Here is a 16,442-nt window from a genome sequence, read left to right on the forward strand (position 1 = left end):
TAAGCATGCGTTGTAGACTGATTGGCATTTCCAAATTGTCCGTAGTGTGTGAAGGGGTGTGTGAGTGTGTGTGCGATTGTGTGAATGATTGCAATGGTTTGGCATCATGTCCAGAGGCTCCAGGCTCCCTGTGACCCTGTGTAGGATAAGCAGTACAGAAATTGGATGAATGGATGGATTTCATGCTAGACTACTACTATTGTGTGCTAAACTGAGGTTCACGTGATTGATTTCCCCTTCTGAGTTTTCAGCATTGGTGTGAATGAGCAGCCGGTGTCACCCGGTGTGAGGATAGGTTCCGTTTTGTGTCTGGTTCTTTTTAAGATTTCTTCCTAATCTTGTCTTAGGAAGTTTTTCTTGCTACCGTCACCTCTGGTTTGTTCATTAGGGATCAAAATCTACATCCAGGTTTCTGTAAAGCTGTCAAATTGAATGTTTGGCAAAATAGTGCAGTTAGTAGCATCTCCAGGGTCCCCAGGTCCAGCTTGAGCTCAGTTTACTGTCTGTGTTGAGATTTGTTCTTTTTCCTGTATATGTATGGGCTGTCCGGTTTCCTCCCGTCTCCCAAAAACATGCCTACAGGTAGTCTGGTTTCTCAAAATTACCCCCAAGTGTGAATGTGTGTGTTCATGGTGCCCTGTGATGGCCTGGTATCCCATCCAGGGTGTATTCAGATCCACCACTACCATGAACAGGATAAAGAAGATACTGAAGACAAATGATTGAATGAATGAATCTTGAATTAACGCCTCACCCAGGCTGTCTGAAACTGGGTGACGCATGACAACATCAGAGAATGTTCCCTCAGAATTTCAACTTGCACATCGGCAGGCACTGGTGCATGTTTTCGGTCAACACGCTATTCTGATTGAGACCAGTGGCGTTAAGTGTTTTTCTGAAAAAATACAAAAACGTGTTGTATCAACCAGTAACTTTTTAAATTTAGCAAAAAGACGTGCAAGAGATACTGAACAAAAGCCTGTGGCAAAGTGAACGGACATGCTCTGAACAGTATTGATAATCAGAAATATTGAGAGAACTCCAGTCTGTTGAGAACCATGAAGAGAACTTCAAAGCACTAAGAAAGCCCTAGAAGCATACTTCTTTCACAATTTCAGAAAGACTGCATGAGGCTGGCTGAAGTAGAAGTCTAAGAATAAAAGATTAAGTCCTGTGGGGTATTAAAAGATGGCAAATTATGCACTGGATGAACCCAGCAAATGCTTTACAGCAGTAGAGTCCAATCTTATCCACAAAGGGCAGTGTGTTGGGTATTGACCGGTAGTCCTCCTCTTGATCCAACTCCTCCTATAAGACTAAGTCTAACCTCTAACCCTAATCAACAAGAGGCTGTACAAACACACATATCCAGCGTAAAACATACTAAGCTGTCTTCACCTCTTGGAATTTTTTTTTTCAACTCAGTCTCCTGGACTTTTCCAGGAGACTGTTCTGCAGTAAGGGGTACCTGGGTGTGGCTACAAAGAGCTGGTGTGGCTGCAGTATTTCTTTCCAACTAAGTGGATAAGACTAGACTAGACACCCCTGCCTTAAACTGTTCTGACTGTTGCATGATGTTGCCATCTACTGGGCTTCATAAAGTGTAAACATATAAAAGATTTATTTGGGAAGGTGAACAAGGCCTGGTTTATTAAGCAACTGGTTTTGCTTCAATAAGCAGACAGATAAGACTTTTGTGAACAACATGCAAAGCTTTGATGGATGTTTTTCCATCGGAAGATTACTTTGTGTAAAAAAAAAAAAAAAAGTTCATTATTTAAAAAATACAGTAAATCAATATGAATTTAATTAAGTTAGGGAATCAAATGTTTACACACCACTTCCTTCCTTGATTATACAGTTGCCCACATCAAAACCACTTAAGCATTTCTGAAATATATTACAATTATTAAAATCTCTGGTTATCTTAAATCAAGGATAATCAAATCTTCTAATCTAGCAAAACTATTTACATGCGATACAAGTTTCAATACGTTATCCAAACATAATAGGTGACCTTGTTACTTACTTCAAATACGTGAGAGTCCAACATTCACCTCCTTTCATTAATTAGTAAATATGCGCTCTGTGTGTGTGTGTGTGTGTGTGTGTGTGTGTGTGTGTGTGTGTGTGTATACAGTCCTCATTAAGCCAGAGTTACTCGCTGACCTGGTGTAAACAGCACAGCATTCTGAGACTTGCCTTCTCTCAAAGCCCCAAATGACTCGTAGCTGCAGTGACGCCCACATAAGCACAAAAATACGTGTCAAATTGTGATTATTTTCGGATATAAAACAAACCAACAAAATACTGGTAAAGCAAAGTTACTTACAGATCAGTATACCTCCTCCAGTCCTGTCTACTGATAGAAGCTCTAGTGTTAGCCAGTGCTGACGTGAGGTGAGACTGACATATCAGGACCACAGGTTTAATGGGGCCTGTCTGTCCCAGACTGCTGTCCTCCTATAAGTACACACATGCACACAACAATAAGAGCTGCATATGGCATCCTGGATGGAATCTATGGCCAACAAATCATGATTTTATCACTAATCTTTAACTGACTGGGCTCCTGTGATAGCTGCTTTTGATGGTGTTGAGATCGGCTCTCAGATGCTCAGATTGCTCAAGGTTCAGTTCCTGGAAGCCCTGCTGCACAGAGGACATAAGCGCTGGGCCCCGGAGGAAAGTCACGTCTCTCACTGATGTGCCCGTCAGCTCGTGTGTGGTGGAGTTGGGGACAGACATGCACTGTGAATTCTGGGTGTGGAGCAGACAACAAAAAAAATGTAAGTATAAGCAGTAACCTAATGCAGATCGTATTCGAATAATTAACATTGCCTTGACTTCAGCCGGTTTTATACTGTGTGCTTACAGTGGTCTTTTAAGATTATTATTGGTCACACTATATGGGATGATCCCAATCAAATCTTGGCTGAATTTATTAACAGACTCTCTGAGAAGACTAGGAATGCGAGTTCTCCGTGTCAGACTATATTATGAAGATCCTCCAACAACAAACGTTCTGTTGTTCTGCTTATGTCATCCATCAGCTTAATCTGGGCTCCTATAGAAAATGGGGTCAAACAGAAACAATCCCCCGGTATAACAGTAGTAATGCTATGCCTATGCAAAACATGCTTTTAAAGACTTTGGAGCCATTTATGGCTGGGGAAAAGAAGACAGCCAGGAAAGGCCATTCTTCAAAGTGAGTTTAGGATAATAAGGAACCATATTTTTTCTGTCCACTAGCATGCACAGTAGCAGAAACATTCTCATATGTCACAAGCAGAGAACTACCCAACCCTTGTTATCATCACTATTTCTAATACCATGGTACCAGTGTCAACCATGTGAGTACAGGTTCCAGTGTTTTAAAGCTGCAGTCTGTTCTTCCTAGATCGCAGCTGGTGAGATCTCAGTTAAATCAAATGCAGACTAAATTAGACCAAAGTGATTCATACCAGCTCGGAAGGTGAATGGTGGCCTAGCTCTAATTCAAATGAGCTGCCAAAGTAGAGGCGCCAGATGTTGTGGTTAAAATCTTCAGTGGGAATCTCGCTGTGCTCCAGTGCCACTGCAGAAGTCTCCATGCCAGCCTCAGTCTCTCCTGCAGAGTCATCAGAGCCACTGCTGTGGTTCAGGAAGATCAGCGATGATACGCTTACTTCGCTGTCTGATCCTGAGCCCAAATCCTGCACCGTTAATGGAGGAAATACTGGTTTTTACAGTGTTCTCAACTCGGGGGGTTGTTCATTTATTTCATGTTTTTACTGCACAGAGTTTATTACTACACTTTTTATTCGTGAAACATAGAGAGGAAAGTGGGCTCTGAGACAAGCTTAGTTATGACCCACTGCATAAGTACTCTAAAAAATGTTTGCACACCTCCTCTGTTAACAGAATTAGAAAAAGTATATTTTAATATCCATCCTTATTACCTGACCTCAGTAGATTTTTCAGCATCAATCATTTTCATTTACATTCTCAAACATTTGTACAGTTTTTGCCTGTTGTACAGACGAGCCTATGCCATAATGAAGCCACCATGAATTTCTGAGTGTGTGTGTGTGACTCACAGCCAGCACGGTAGGTCCCAGACTGCTGTGAATGGCCTCCAGCTGAGCATTGTATAACAGGCCTTTCAGGTCGGCTCCTGTGTACAGCTCAGTGGCTACAGCGAGCTGCTCCAAGTCCACATCTGCAGCCAGAGGCACAGCGAGAGTCAGCGCCTTTAGGATCTCCAGCCTGGCTTCCTAAAGGCAAGAACACTCACAGTCACACCTCTGACCACTTAAACACTGACTGCACTACCATCAGAGAGAAGAGTACAAATGCCAGGCTACAAAAGTAATATTTCATCATTGTCTCCCTACGTTACCCACGGTTATGCCCTCAAATAATTAAATCTGTTTCCATAATAACAGGGTTTGAATGGGAATCTGTACAGTCTGGAGCACATTTAATTCTAAATGTTACCGGACTAGTTAAGGAAAACTCATTTCTTATGTAGAAAAATGTTTTTCGTATGCACAAGGATATCCAATATCAGTAAATATGAATGCCTCTAGTAGCTAAAACTTTCAGTAAAATGACAATCCATGCAACTCATTCATGTATCCTGGTTTACTAAGCCAAAAAGTCCATTTCAGCAAGTGAAGTAAGACTGACCCGGTCTGGAGGAGGGCAGTACAGGGTCTTGTCCAGCCGCCCGGGCCTCAGCAGCGCAGGGTCGATCAGATCAGGACGACTGGTGGCTGCCAGCACGTACACTCCTGTGTATTAGATTAATAAAACATATAGCTGCATAAAGACTGTAGAAATATTTGTGGGAACATCTGCTGCCTTTATAAGCACCATCAGGCATTAACAACTAATAAAGAATGAGGTGACAGTGCTGAACTTCATGAAGTGGAGTGGTGTTTCTTTCAGTCCTTCTTGCTTATACAATGGCTGCATACTAGCATTAATTTAAAATAAATAAATAAATAAATAAAATTCAATTACACTCGCCTGATGTGAATTCAGGGTAACACTTCAAATCCCAGAAAATCAACATGTGTTGCTCCTTTACTCACCCTGCAGCCCCTCTACTCCATCCAGCTGTGTGAGCAGCTGGTTAACCACTCGGTCAGTGACCCCTGTGCTGTCGTGTCCTCTGCGTGGTGCCAAGGAGTCAAACTCATCAAAAAAAAGGACACAGGGTTTAGCTGCTTGTGCTCTACAGTGAACCAAAAGAGAAAAAAAATGAAAGTAAAACAAACAGAGAAAACAACAGAATTTAATTAAGAGAATTTATACCACAGCACGGTTAAATGTCCAAATCTGATTGGTCGGTAGGTGTGCATTGATTTCATCTAACAGCACGGCTCGGATAGTAGTTCCGGCTGTAACGTGAACGATAGGTAAATATCAACGCGCTCATTCTAAGACGTTATTGTTCCTATAGTAACAGCTCATACACAGGGACTTGTACAGTGGACATTCCACATACTCCATGACTAATAATAAACGGATTAAAAAAAACATGTTGTTAAACATAGTAAAACTTAGAATAATTGATGTGGTGGCATTTTTCTAGGAGACATTTGTTTAATGTTTAAGAAAGGAGTCTCGGTTTCCCAGTACGGGAAATTCTAGAGGACCGAGAGAAAGAGAGAGAGAGAGAGAGAGATTGCAATAAGCTTGAGCGAGCCAGAATCGATTTACGTGTATCGCAGCAATAACGTAGGTGAAAACAGGAACTAATGTGCCTCTTAGATATTCCACAACATTAAATCTAACTATAAACTGTTCAACCGTGTGACGTGTCAATCACTTAGACATTAAACACTGCAATGAATGGCAAAATGCTGTGTCATAACTGGCAAACTGAATGTTTTGGAGGATTATGATGCAAACCTTTGAAACACGTCCCTCACAGCCTGCTCACTAGCACCAATGTACTTGCTGAGCAGCTCCGGTCCCTGGAGGAACACAGAGAACAGTTTAATCAATCTGCCTGTCTAAGATGGTGACGCTTAACACAGATACACAATACGACAAACATGCACACACACAGAAATGAAATGAATTTGTTTTATGGGCATTTGGCATACCTTTAGACGAAATGTTTTGTTTTACAGCTTTCAGACAGTATTGTTTCAGGATGCACACACATAATTGCCTTGAAAACTCCTACAATACACTCAACCATGCAAAAGTGTGAACAATACCAGCACAGGAAGGGAAACAGCTGCATCTAAAAACAGCAGAGACTTCCTCACCAAGAAATGAGCTCATACTTCTCTTGTGTTTTCCCATACTTTTTATTATTATTTTTTTTTTTTACTTTTATAGGCAATTGCTAGAGCATTACAATCATGCATTACTTCATTCTTCATATAAATAAGAGTCTTTCTTTCAGTCACCTGAGTGGATGATGGTAGCAGACACAAAAGCATACATTATCACCTTAATGCTGATGAAGTTCATGCCACTCTCCTTGGCAACAGCTCCAGCCAGTAGGGTCTTCCCCGTGCCAGGCGCTCCATACAGCAGCACACCAGAGCGATGGCGAATTGGCAGACTGGAGAAGAGCAGTGGGTACTGCAACATACCATGCTGCACATTAGCACTGACAGCTAGACGGTCTAATAATAGAAACCTCAATGAACTGAACAATCTGTTTATATTAATAGCAAATTGTCCAATCACCTAGACTTGATGCAAACCTTCACTGATTGACTGCTAAAACACTGTGTGAAATGACTCACTGCTTCACCTCCAGCTTTGCCTTACCTTGGCAGGCAGTAGGATGGTGTCCATAAGAAGTTGTCGTGCCTGATGAAGCCCGCCCACCTGCTCCATCCCCGCAACGCTGGGCATCTGAAGCTGCACCCCCCACAGAGAAGGAGGTGTGAAACCCTGCAGAGCGTTATTCAAGTCTGCACTGCTCAAACACACACCTGCGGGACATCACAGACCTTCAGATAAACATACGTGTATCGTACATTCACGGTAAACTGAAACTTTACTCAGTGCTTGCCTTGAGCATTGCCACTGACTCTATTGTGTACAGCACTGGCATGGATGGCTCTGTCCAGTAGTAGGTTCAGATCTCGTGGAAGATAGCCCTCGGTTTTCACGGCTGCGTCATCCAAATCGAGAACTCCTGAGCCGTCTTCGCATACGACGTTTTTACAGTTCATCTGCGACCTCAGAATATCCACTCTCTGCATCTGTACAGACACAGTCCTAATTTATTGCATGGGCAGAGAGCAAATAATTCATATTATATATATATATATATATATATATATATATTATATGAGATAGAGAGATAGATAGATAGCTAGGGGTTAAACCAGGTTAAACAAGGGGTTGTTTGTAAAAAAAAAAAAATCATAGTATAAGCACCATACAGTCCAATATCATGGTTTTCGATATGTTGTATCTGCTTTCTCAGTCAAGATGATATTAATGGATTTATAAGTGCATCAGTAGAGCAAGTTTTGAATTGTTTGCTATGGAAAACTGAAAAGTTTTTTTCAAAAACACACTTGTTAATGTTCTTAACCACCATCAGTTATTAAAACTATTAGAATTATAATATGCTCTCATTTTTCTGTGTAGAATACGATATTATTAGTTAAAGTTTAATAGATTTCCTTAGCCTGATGCACTACAATGCTGATCGTTTAGAATCTGTAGCTTGTGTACGATTATCACTGACGATAATTTTAACCGATTGAGATGCACCGAGTGCTGAGAAAAAGAACCGAAAACCTGCTAATTTGAAACTCACTTGCAATGAAAGCCTAAGGACAATAAACATTTAAACATTTATATAAGTGTTAGCTTTAATGATAAAGGTATTAGTTTTAGACACGTGAGTGATTGTCTATCCAAAGCTGTTTTTGTGTCATTTTATCCAACTTTTAACCAAACTCTGGAGCAATATAGTAAAAAGACATACTGGTTTGTTTATTATTTCCCTAAGGATTTGTAGTGTCTATCTGCAATACGACCGAAAGAAGGACAGATTTGATTATTATTATTATTTTTTTTACAACTCCGTTTCCTGAAGAGTTAATAAAATCACTATATAAAATGCGTTTTGTATAAACGTTGACCGTCCCAACAACTGCCCTTTCATTATACAAAAAACAAGTTTTGTGTTCTTTTCCCAATACAGTAAAACATGTTGAGATTGTTGTCCGTTGTGGCCAATGATACCTAATGATTTCTAATGACCTAAGGTAAAAGTCCCCTTTAGCACTTAAACACGAACCTTATCGTCATCTCTTCACTCCACTGATCATGATTCGCAATACCGTTGGTGGGGAAATAATCACTGATTGGTTGCGTGAGCTTTGTTCTAAATTGACTCTTATTAATGTACTTTTAATATAACTATTTTGAACAATGAAATATTCTCTAAAATCATCTAACATGCACTCTCAACACCATTACATTTCAGTAGTGATAAACCAGTGTGATTGTAAAGGCCTACTTTATGCAAACAGTTATTTGAGCTAACCTGGTTGGGTGGCTCGATCTTACAAAAGCTCTGAAAGAAGTGTGAACCCTGTATTTCAGTCAGCACTGGGTGAAGAGAGCGTTCATTCTGTGCTGTGACCAGCAGAGTCACCAAACTGGAGCGTCCCACCACTTCATCCACCAAATCCTTCAGGCCTGAGCAACACACACACACACACACACACACACACATAGTGTCTAGATCAGATCACTGTTTCAAAAAACGCCCCAAATAGTGTACAGTATTAGGCTTCAGGCGTGGTATACTCTGTGCGATGTGGTGATGCAGCACTGCCTCTGCACTCTGCTCCTGCTCAGGTGTGGTGGCTGCTCCAGTCATGTGATCTAGGTCATCCAACAGGACCACTGACGGCTGTCTCCACACTGCTTGCTCAAAAACCTCGTCCAGTCTCTGCCTCACCGTGTCTGCTCGTTTACCTGAGAGATGCATTACAACGTCATGCCGAATTAAAACTCGTACAACAGCACTGTCGATTGGTCTGACGTCGTTGATTAATTTTCTATAATGGCAGCTCGGACAGTACTTCCAGCTGCAAGACAAATCACAGGTTTATATAGTATTGGACTCTCTAATGCGTTACTGTTTCTGTAATAAGACAGTTCACTGGGATTTTTATGTGTAATTGTTGACATGATGATGTTTTCTATGAGGAGATTTTTTATTTCGAATTTTTGTACTGAGTCTCCAGTGTCAGCGCTTTGTAACAGCCAGAGGTAAAGCTGCTCCTTTAAGTTTTTTGACACGGGAAGACTTCAGGACAGAGCGGTCGGTAACGTGACGAGCTGCATTTTTTCCTTATAAACAGCTGGTGAGGGAATGACGCAAGCTGTTTCTCAAACATTCCACAACATTAAGCACGACTATAGCGGATTGAATACTTTTAACAAATTAAAAACTTGTTAACGTTGGCAAATTGCTGTGGTACAAGAGGATTGAAACACTTCAGATGCTGGAGTACAGATGCACAAACACCTCTGCCTACCTTTAAGTTTCTTGGAGTCCAGTACCTCGATGTGGGCATCCAGCTCTTCCACAGCTTTCATGCAGAGAGCCTTGGCTAGAGAAGTCTTACCACTGCCCTTTACAGATGCACAGAGAGAAATATTAGAAGTTAATGCACTAAATGGTTATATAAAATAAACAAACAACCTTATTGTCAGTGGCTTGCGGCTAAAACTGTCTACCTTTGGGCCTTGCTCTAAACTTGCACGTCTCAATTTAACTGTGTGAAATGGTCACCTTGGCTCCCGTGATGAGCAGAGCTCCACTGCGGAGACCACAGCCAGTGGATACTAGCTCACGTGAGAGTGGACCTCCCATCAGACTGAGAGAGATGTGCTCAAAAGCACATATACTGATGTCCTCCACACCACTAAACAAGCAGAGATCAGATAAGTGCTCCACAAAATTCCACATAAATCACTAATGACACAAGTATGACACACTGAGGTTTGGTATGTTTGTTTTTGCTATACAACAACACAACCTGTTATTTACTGGATTTACCCAAGAGAGCTGAGGGAAGGAAAGCCATCACAAGGTGACGTGTCTGCAGTGTGTGGTGGTGTGTGGTTCGACACATGAGGCTCCTTGACAATCTAGATCAAAATCCATGAAATGCCTCGTTTTAGTGCTCAACAAACGTAAATAGAAAAGCTGAGAATGAAAATCAGATTACGGATGCACAATTAATCATTATCCTTATCAAGTCATCACATTTTATTGCATTATTTTAGTATTAATTTTTGACATAATTAAACTAGACTGTGACTGAGAATTAAAATAGACGGTGATATTGGTTATAGGATTCATAAATGTTTGTGTTCTCTCTTAATATTAATTGTCTGTTTAGATGCTTAATGTAGTGGCAAATGTATTTTGTTAGCCTTTGTTAATATTTAACTTCAGAAAGACTTTGTTTATCTTTAGAAACCAAAGGATGTCAGTGATTCTCAAAGTGCGGTCTGTGAAGCGCTTTCAGGGGGTCCGTTTTTTGGTGGCAGTGCTGGAACTTATGAACCCACCATTATCAAAATTCTTATATTTATTATTAAGCTCCAGTATTTACTATCATATTTGACTGATCACTTGAATTGTAGTGCTTTAATTGAAGCCTCAAGATCTCAACAAGTAAGAATATAAATAATAACAACTTTAATCTAATATGTTCTGTCAGTGGAAGGGAATAAAAAGCTTTACGGCTCCAATAAATAGCCAAAATATTATTGGACACTAAATAAGTAGCTTAACATTTGAATAATTGGATTATGTTCATAAATAAATCTGAAGTGTGGGGGTCAGAGGAATTTATTTTACAGTTCTGTACAGGTCCCTGGCTGTAAAAAACCCCCCAAAAAACCCAAAACAAAACAAAGCCTATACTTGACTAAAAGGCAGCTTTAGTTTGATTTAAATATTTATACATTTTTATATCAACCTACAAGTTTATAAAGTGTACTGTGAAAGAAAAAAAACTGTTTTCTGTTTAGTTAAAATAATAAAAGTGTAATAAAACTGATGTTCCTAAACTGGCTGACTAATTTATTTATATATATATATATATATATATATATATATATATATATATATATATATATTTTTATATATATATATATATATATATATATATATTTTATATATATATATATATATATATATATATATATATATATATATATATATATATAAATAAAATTTATTTATTTATTTATTTAAATCACAATTTCAATATTTAGTGCGTCATTTTAGCCATTACTGTTCCGTCCAATATCCATAAATCCCTGCAACAAACTACCTGACCTGTATGTCTGCTTTGTATAGGGCACCAGTGGATAAGAGAAAGATCTCATCCACTTGCTTTGGCTCAGCTTCAGGTTTTAGTACAGTCAAGATGAACTCAGACTTTCCTAAGAAAACAGCAGGAACCAAATGAGTGATAAAGACAAACTACTATTTAATAGTTCAAACCATATGTGCCTTGTTTCTACCTTCAGTGCATCGCAGGACGATGAGGTCGGTCCGTGCTGTGAGGCATGCTAAAGGCTGATGGCTCAGAGCATGAAGCCAGCTGAGGAAAGCAGACTGAATATCTTCCTCTCTCTCACTCTCAGCCTGCAGAAACAGAATTTTCCTCTTAACAGAAGCACCATGTTCCACTACGTGCCTTAAATAAAGTTCATAGATAATATTAGAATGATGAAATGTCAGTGAAAACATGCTGGTTACTAGGTAGATACGGAAAGGGAGAGACACACACTCACCAGTGGATGTAAGGGCTGGAGCGAAACAGCTAGTGCTACTTTAGGGGTACAGCTTAAAGGACGGACTTTCACAGCAGAGTGTTTGTCGATGCTCAACCTGCCTCGTAAACTGCGTGGGATCTGGAGAAAGAACAGGACGACTTTTGATCACCCTACAGTTGAGGTCGTAAGTTTACATACACCTTGCAGAATCTGTAAAATGTTAATAATTTAAATAAGAAAAATAAGAGGGATCATAAAAATTGCATTTGGTTTTTTTTTTTTTTTGTGCTGCCCCGAATAAACCATTTCACATAACAGATGTTTACATATAGTCCACAAAACACAATAATAACTGAATTTATACTAGAGATCAACCGATGTTGATTTTTTATAACCAATACCGATTATTTGCATGTTTATGTGCCTGATAACCGATATTTATTTATTATTTTCCTTCTGTTTTTGACACAATGATAACACCAGTGAACTGAACAAACCGTTTTATTTATTACAATTTCGTCAATTTCACTTCCTCCTTGCATACAAAACAAAACAAAACAACTCTTATTTATGCACCAATAAACAGAGGGATCTGAAAGGGTGCAAGGAATAAAGTTACTCAAGTGTCTTTTTTTTTAATAAAAGCTTTGATGAGTTAAACAGATTACATGACTCGTCACAAGTTCGTCTCTACTACTCCAACTACATATCAAGCATTTATGTAACACATCTTACTTGTGCAATTATGGCTGTTATGTTAAATAAAGTTTATTAATTAAAGCAAAGCAAGTATACTTTACCTGTGCACGTCGTTGTTGACTCAATTCCCCTCAAATTCAGTGCCGCAAAGGCGGTCCTGCGTGAAATTCTAAAAACGCTCACAAGATGGCGCCATTTATCAGTGGATCCGATGTTACAAAACCGATACCCGATTACGGAAAAACGCTTACATATCGTGGAAAATCATTGGTAAAACCAATTATCGGTCGAGCTCTAATTTATACAAACGAACCAGTTCAAAAGTTTACATACGCTTGATTCTTAATACTGTGTGTTGTTACCTGGATGATCAACAACGATGATTCATTTGTGTAAACTCAGTTATTGTTGTGTTTTTTGGACTACATGTAATAATCTGTTACATGAAATAACTTATTCAGGGGGGTAGTAAATAAAAAAACAAAATGCAATTATTGATCCCTCTTCTTATTTTTTAAATTATTAACATTTCGCAGATTCTGCAAGGTGTACAGTATGTGTACTTTTAATCTCAACTATATGGTCATCATAAGCATCTTCTACTCTTTTAATTTCAGTAACAGCAGCGGTTCTCAACCTGCAAGCCGTGACACATGGAAGTGCAGCAATGCCTGCACTGTTTATTTTTATTATTATTTAATTACAAATTTGTATTGTTTAAAAAACAACAACATTCAAAATTTGCAATGCAACTAAGAGTGTTTGTAGCATATGTTCATTTTTAAACTGAACACTATACATTTTCTCCTAATGGTACACAAACTTTTACACTCAACTGTTCATATGTGAACAGTTTTTCTGCAAGCTGCACTTGAGCTACATTCATTTTATTTTCCCCTCAACACCATGAACTATCCTAACAGTTACTGAACTATTATTTTATAATATATTAGTACAAGAAATTAGTAACTGTTAACTGCCAACCCTTATGAGGTAATGATTAGTGTCTGCAGCCTGTGAGATCTGATTTTTGATTAAGCAAAGGATGAAAAACCATATTAATCTATATTTTAAAAGTTAAAAAGTGGTGCTGAATGCTACTCACCCAAATCTTCCCACTATAAATTTCTCCCATTTTACACGATCTTTGATCCAGTTGCAGCTTCTCTACATTGTGGCAAATCATCCTAACCACCACCGACTCGTCTGCGTGTTCCTGCATATCTGTATCTGTCTGAGAGCCACTGCTCTTTTTCTTCTCCATCGCTTGCTTGGCTTGCTCCCTCACTTCTTTAGGAGAGTGAATCTTTGAAAGTCTACCATAGGTTAATACAGGCTGTCCTGTACTCCGACAGTCTGACTGGTGCCATGGGAATACATGAACATCTCCATGACTAGAGCCGAGATGACTGATCGCTGCGGGTGGGGCTCCACACACCCGAAGCACACAATCCTGGAAGACAGCAGGAATAGTAGGAACTTCAGGAATCACCTTCGCATGCTCATATTTTCCTGTGAACACGTATCTTAACAGACTCTTCAGATCAGCCATTCCACCCCGATGACTCTGACTGCAATCTGGTTGACTGGTAATGGACTCGGGGAGAGAGTCGGTTCCAGTGGAGGAGGTAATGGATGAGGATGTGAGCTCAGCATTCTGCTGCCTTTGCAGAAGTTGGTTCTTTGGTTCAGTATCTGGGGGAACATGAGGAAGTTGCTTGCCTCCAGGTCGAAGTTTGGGGGAGACAACCAGCTCGGTGAACTGCTCCAATCGGCCGTATGAGACAGACGGAGAGAAGGAGACTATAAAGACGAGAGGGGAAACGGCTTACAGAGTGCACTAGTAGTAGTAGTAGAATTACAACAAAGCATTGAGGTTACTAACCTATCTTGATGTAGATGACAGTGTGTTGGTCCACCCACACGGGGAACACTGCGTCCCTGAAGACCACTCGGATCTGGTCTAAAAGTTGCTGTTCAAGAGCCAAGCAGTGAAGCTCCTGGAAACATTCAAATATGTGCTTAGTTAAAATTGCTAACTTGCTTTAATGAACACTGTACCGGATACCTGTGAATCCTGCAGAAAACATTTGAAGGATAATAGATCTCGTTTTCTTTCGCAGACAACTGGTGAGTTTTACGCAGAGAATGTTGACTGAAAAAATAAATCATATAATCAGTAAAATTTCACAGTAAGTACAGGATTTTGTGGCGTTTTTTTGTGATTGTTGTGGCCAAAATGCTTGATTTTGCTGTGGCTTTTTCAAAAATTGTTTGTTTGGGTTTTTTTTTTGCGTGTGTGAAATTGAATCGGCGAAATTGCAATTGCACAAAATAGTTCTTTCACAGTGATGTTTGTTGGCAAATGAGACCTTTTATCTGTACTCATATATGACGCACGTGAAGAGGGCTTTGGCTGAATGTGCGTTGTGATGATGTTACGTGATGCGTCTTGGCTCAAATCTGCAGAAAGTCTGCTATAATTTTGAAAAATTGCAAGCTCCTCCGAATATTGTGGAGTTTGCTTGATTGTGCACTCATTTCTGCAATCGCAAAATCCTGAAGGGACTGCTTTCATAGTGAACTACAGTTCCCAGTGAGCACTGTTGTCTCCTCACAGCTCCAGGTTCTCTGGTTTGATCCCGTGCGCAGGTTACTGTGTGCATGTTCTCCCTGTGTCTGTGTGGGTATCCTCCAGGTTCTCCGGTTGCCTCCCAACTACTAGAAACATAGCAGTAGGTGCAAACAAGCCCCTAGTACTAAATGAGTGTGAGAATGTGTGTGCATGGTGTCCTGCAATGAATCGGCATCGCATCCAGGGTGCATTCCCACCCACTTCACGCCCAGTATTCCCGGGATAGTCTCTAGAGCTACCATGATTCATGATCACATGATGTGATTTGAAGGATGATTTGTTGTGTTGTGTCCAACCAAAAGCTGGAATTCACAGAACTCTGGATCTCATGCAGCTATCTATGAATCCTTTCAGGTATCATACTGTATAAAGTATTATTATATACGTGCAAATTGTAAAAATGTGTTCAGGATCTAAAGAACTCACCAGGATTTCCCAGTCATCTGAGGAGAGAGGCTCCACAAACACCTGCTGCACTGACTGCACCTGAACACATGGCCTCAAGAAGCCCTGGAAAAAAACCCCCACAAACAAACAAACAAACAAAACAGTACACTGGATCTTACCCTTCTCACAAACCAATCAGACTGAATGCAGCGTGATCACAGTATTAAACCTCGTTACCTGTGTTCCTTCAGGTAACCCGAGCTTCTCTCCCAGCTGCCTGCTGAGCTCAACCCTGTCCTCCTGCCCTGAGGATAATATCTTCCCGCCTCTGATCCAGCTTAAGAACAGGGCTTTATCACCATCAACCCAAGACAACTCCAACACCTGACTCTGTATTTAACAGATACCGGGTTCAGACACATGCTCAGAGAGAAAACAAGTACAGTTTAGAAAACTATTATTCTTCATACACACCTCCCGGAGACAGAGCAGAGAGATTAAGTTGGGTGACAGGTGAAGAAAGCAGTTTTTAGAGTTGTTAAACACCAGTGTAACTGGCTGAATCCCATAACTGCCTAACATTGCATGGAAATCTGATTTAAACTGTATATTCAGGGTAGTTATGATAACTATAAGATAATATTTAGCTAACTAGCTAACTTGAACAGACAAGCTGCCATGCTAACCAGGTCCATACTACACGGCAGGCATGAATAATAGAGCTGTCGATAAAATGATTGGGCACTAGACAAATCATATAATAATGAGGACTGTAAAGATATTCAAACGCGTATATATACATTTTTATTTTTATTTTAGATGAATGTGTGCATTGAAAAGCCTCTTTCTCTCTCTCTGTTTTTTTTAATAAATAAGCTTTAAAAAATTAAGGTCAGTCTGCAAACAGTGTAACCGGTGCGTTTGAGTACATATATAC

At 39.8% G+C, this 16,442-nt stretch overlaps 1 protein-coding gene across 1 annotated transcript; it reads right to left on the reverse strand.

Moving 5' to 3' along the window:
* Window positions 1-1,753: 1,753 nt before the first annotated feature.
* On the reverse strand, window positions 1,754-16,195 carry pex1 (peroxisomal biogenesis factor 1). Its single transcript, XM_053612725.1, has 24 exons — window positions 15,980-16,195; window positions 15,743-15,895; window positions 15,545-15,628; window positions 14,369-14,483; window positions 13,589-14,286; window positions 11,803-11,922; window positions 11,530-11,653; window positions 11,342-11,448; window positions 10,049-10,140; window positions 9,782-9,914; window positions 9,525-9,621; window positions 8,788-8,958; window positions 8,522-8,676; window positions 7,028-7,220; window positions 6,781-6,947; window positions 6,454-6,588; window positions 5,902-5,966; window positions 5,079-5,221; window positions 4,672-4,775; window positions 4,080-4,256; window positions 3,465-3,695; window positions 2,566-2,760; window positions 2,333-2,463; window positions 1,754-2,231 (listed from the first exon to the last, which is right to left on the reverse strand). The coding sequence occupies exons 1-24, from the start codon at window positions 16,085-16,087 to the stop codon at window positions 2,147-2,149; spliced, it is 3,783 nt and encodes a 1,260-aa protein (XP_053468700.1). The 5' UTR covers window positions 16,088-16,195; the 3' UTR covers window positions 1,754-2,146.
* Between the last annotated feature and the right edge of the window lie 247 nt (window positions 16,196-16,442).

This window comes from Ictalurus furcatus, chromosome 24 (assembly GCF_023375685.1).
Source record: "Ictalurus furcatus strain D&B chromosome 24, Billie_1.0, whole genome shotgun sequence".
Taxonomy (NCBI): domain Eukaryota; kingdom Metazoa; phylum Chordata; class Actinopteri; order Siluriformes; family Ictaluridae; genus Ictalurus; species Ictalurus furcatus.

Excerpts from the sequence above, each read along its gene's own strand:
- pex1 (XM_053612725.1), bottom strand. The coding sequence starts at position 16,087 with ATGTTAGGCAGTTATGGGATTCAGCCAGTTACACTGGTGTTTAACAAC. Across the intron at positions 9,622-9,781 it reads TGCTCATCACGGGAGCCAAG|GGCAGTGGTAAGACTTCTCT; the intron begins GTGACCATTTCA and ends GCATCTGTAAAG. Across the intron at positions 2,464-2,565 it reads GCAGCTATCACAGGAGCCCA|GAGGACAGCAGTCTGGGACA; the intron begins GTCAGTTAAAGA and ends GTGTACTTATAG.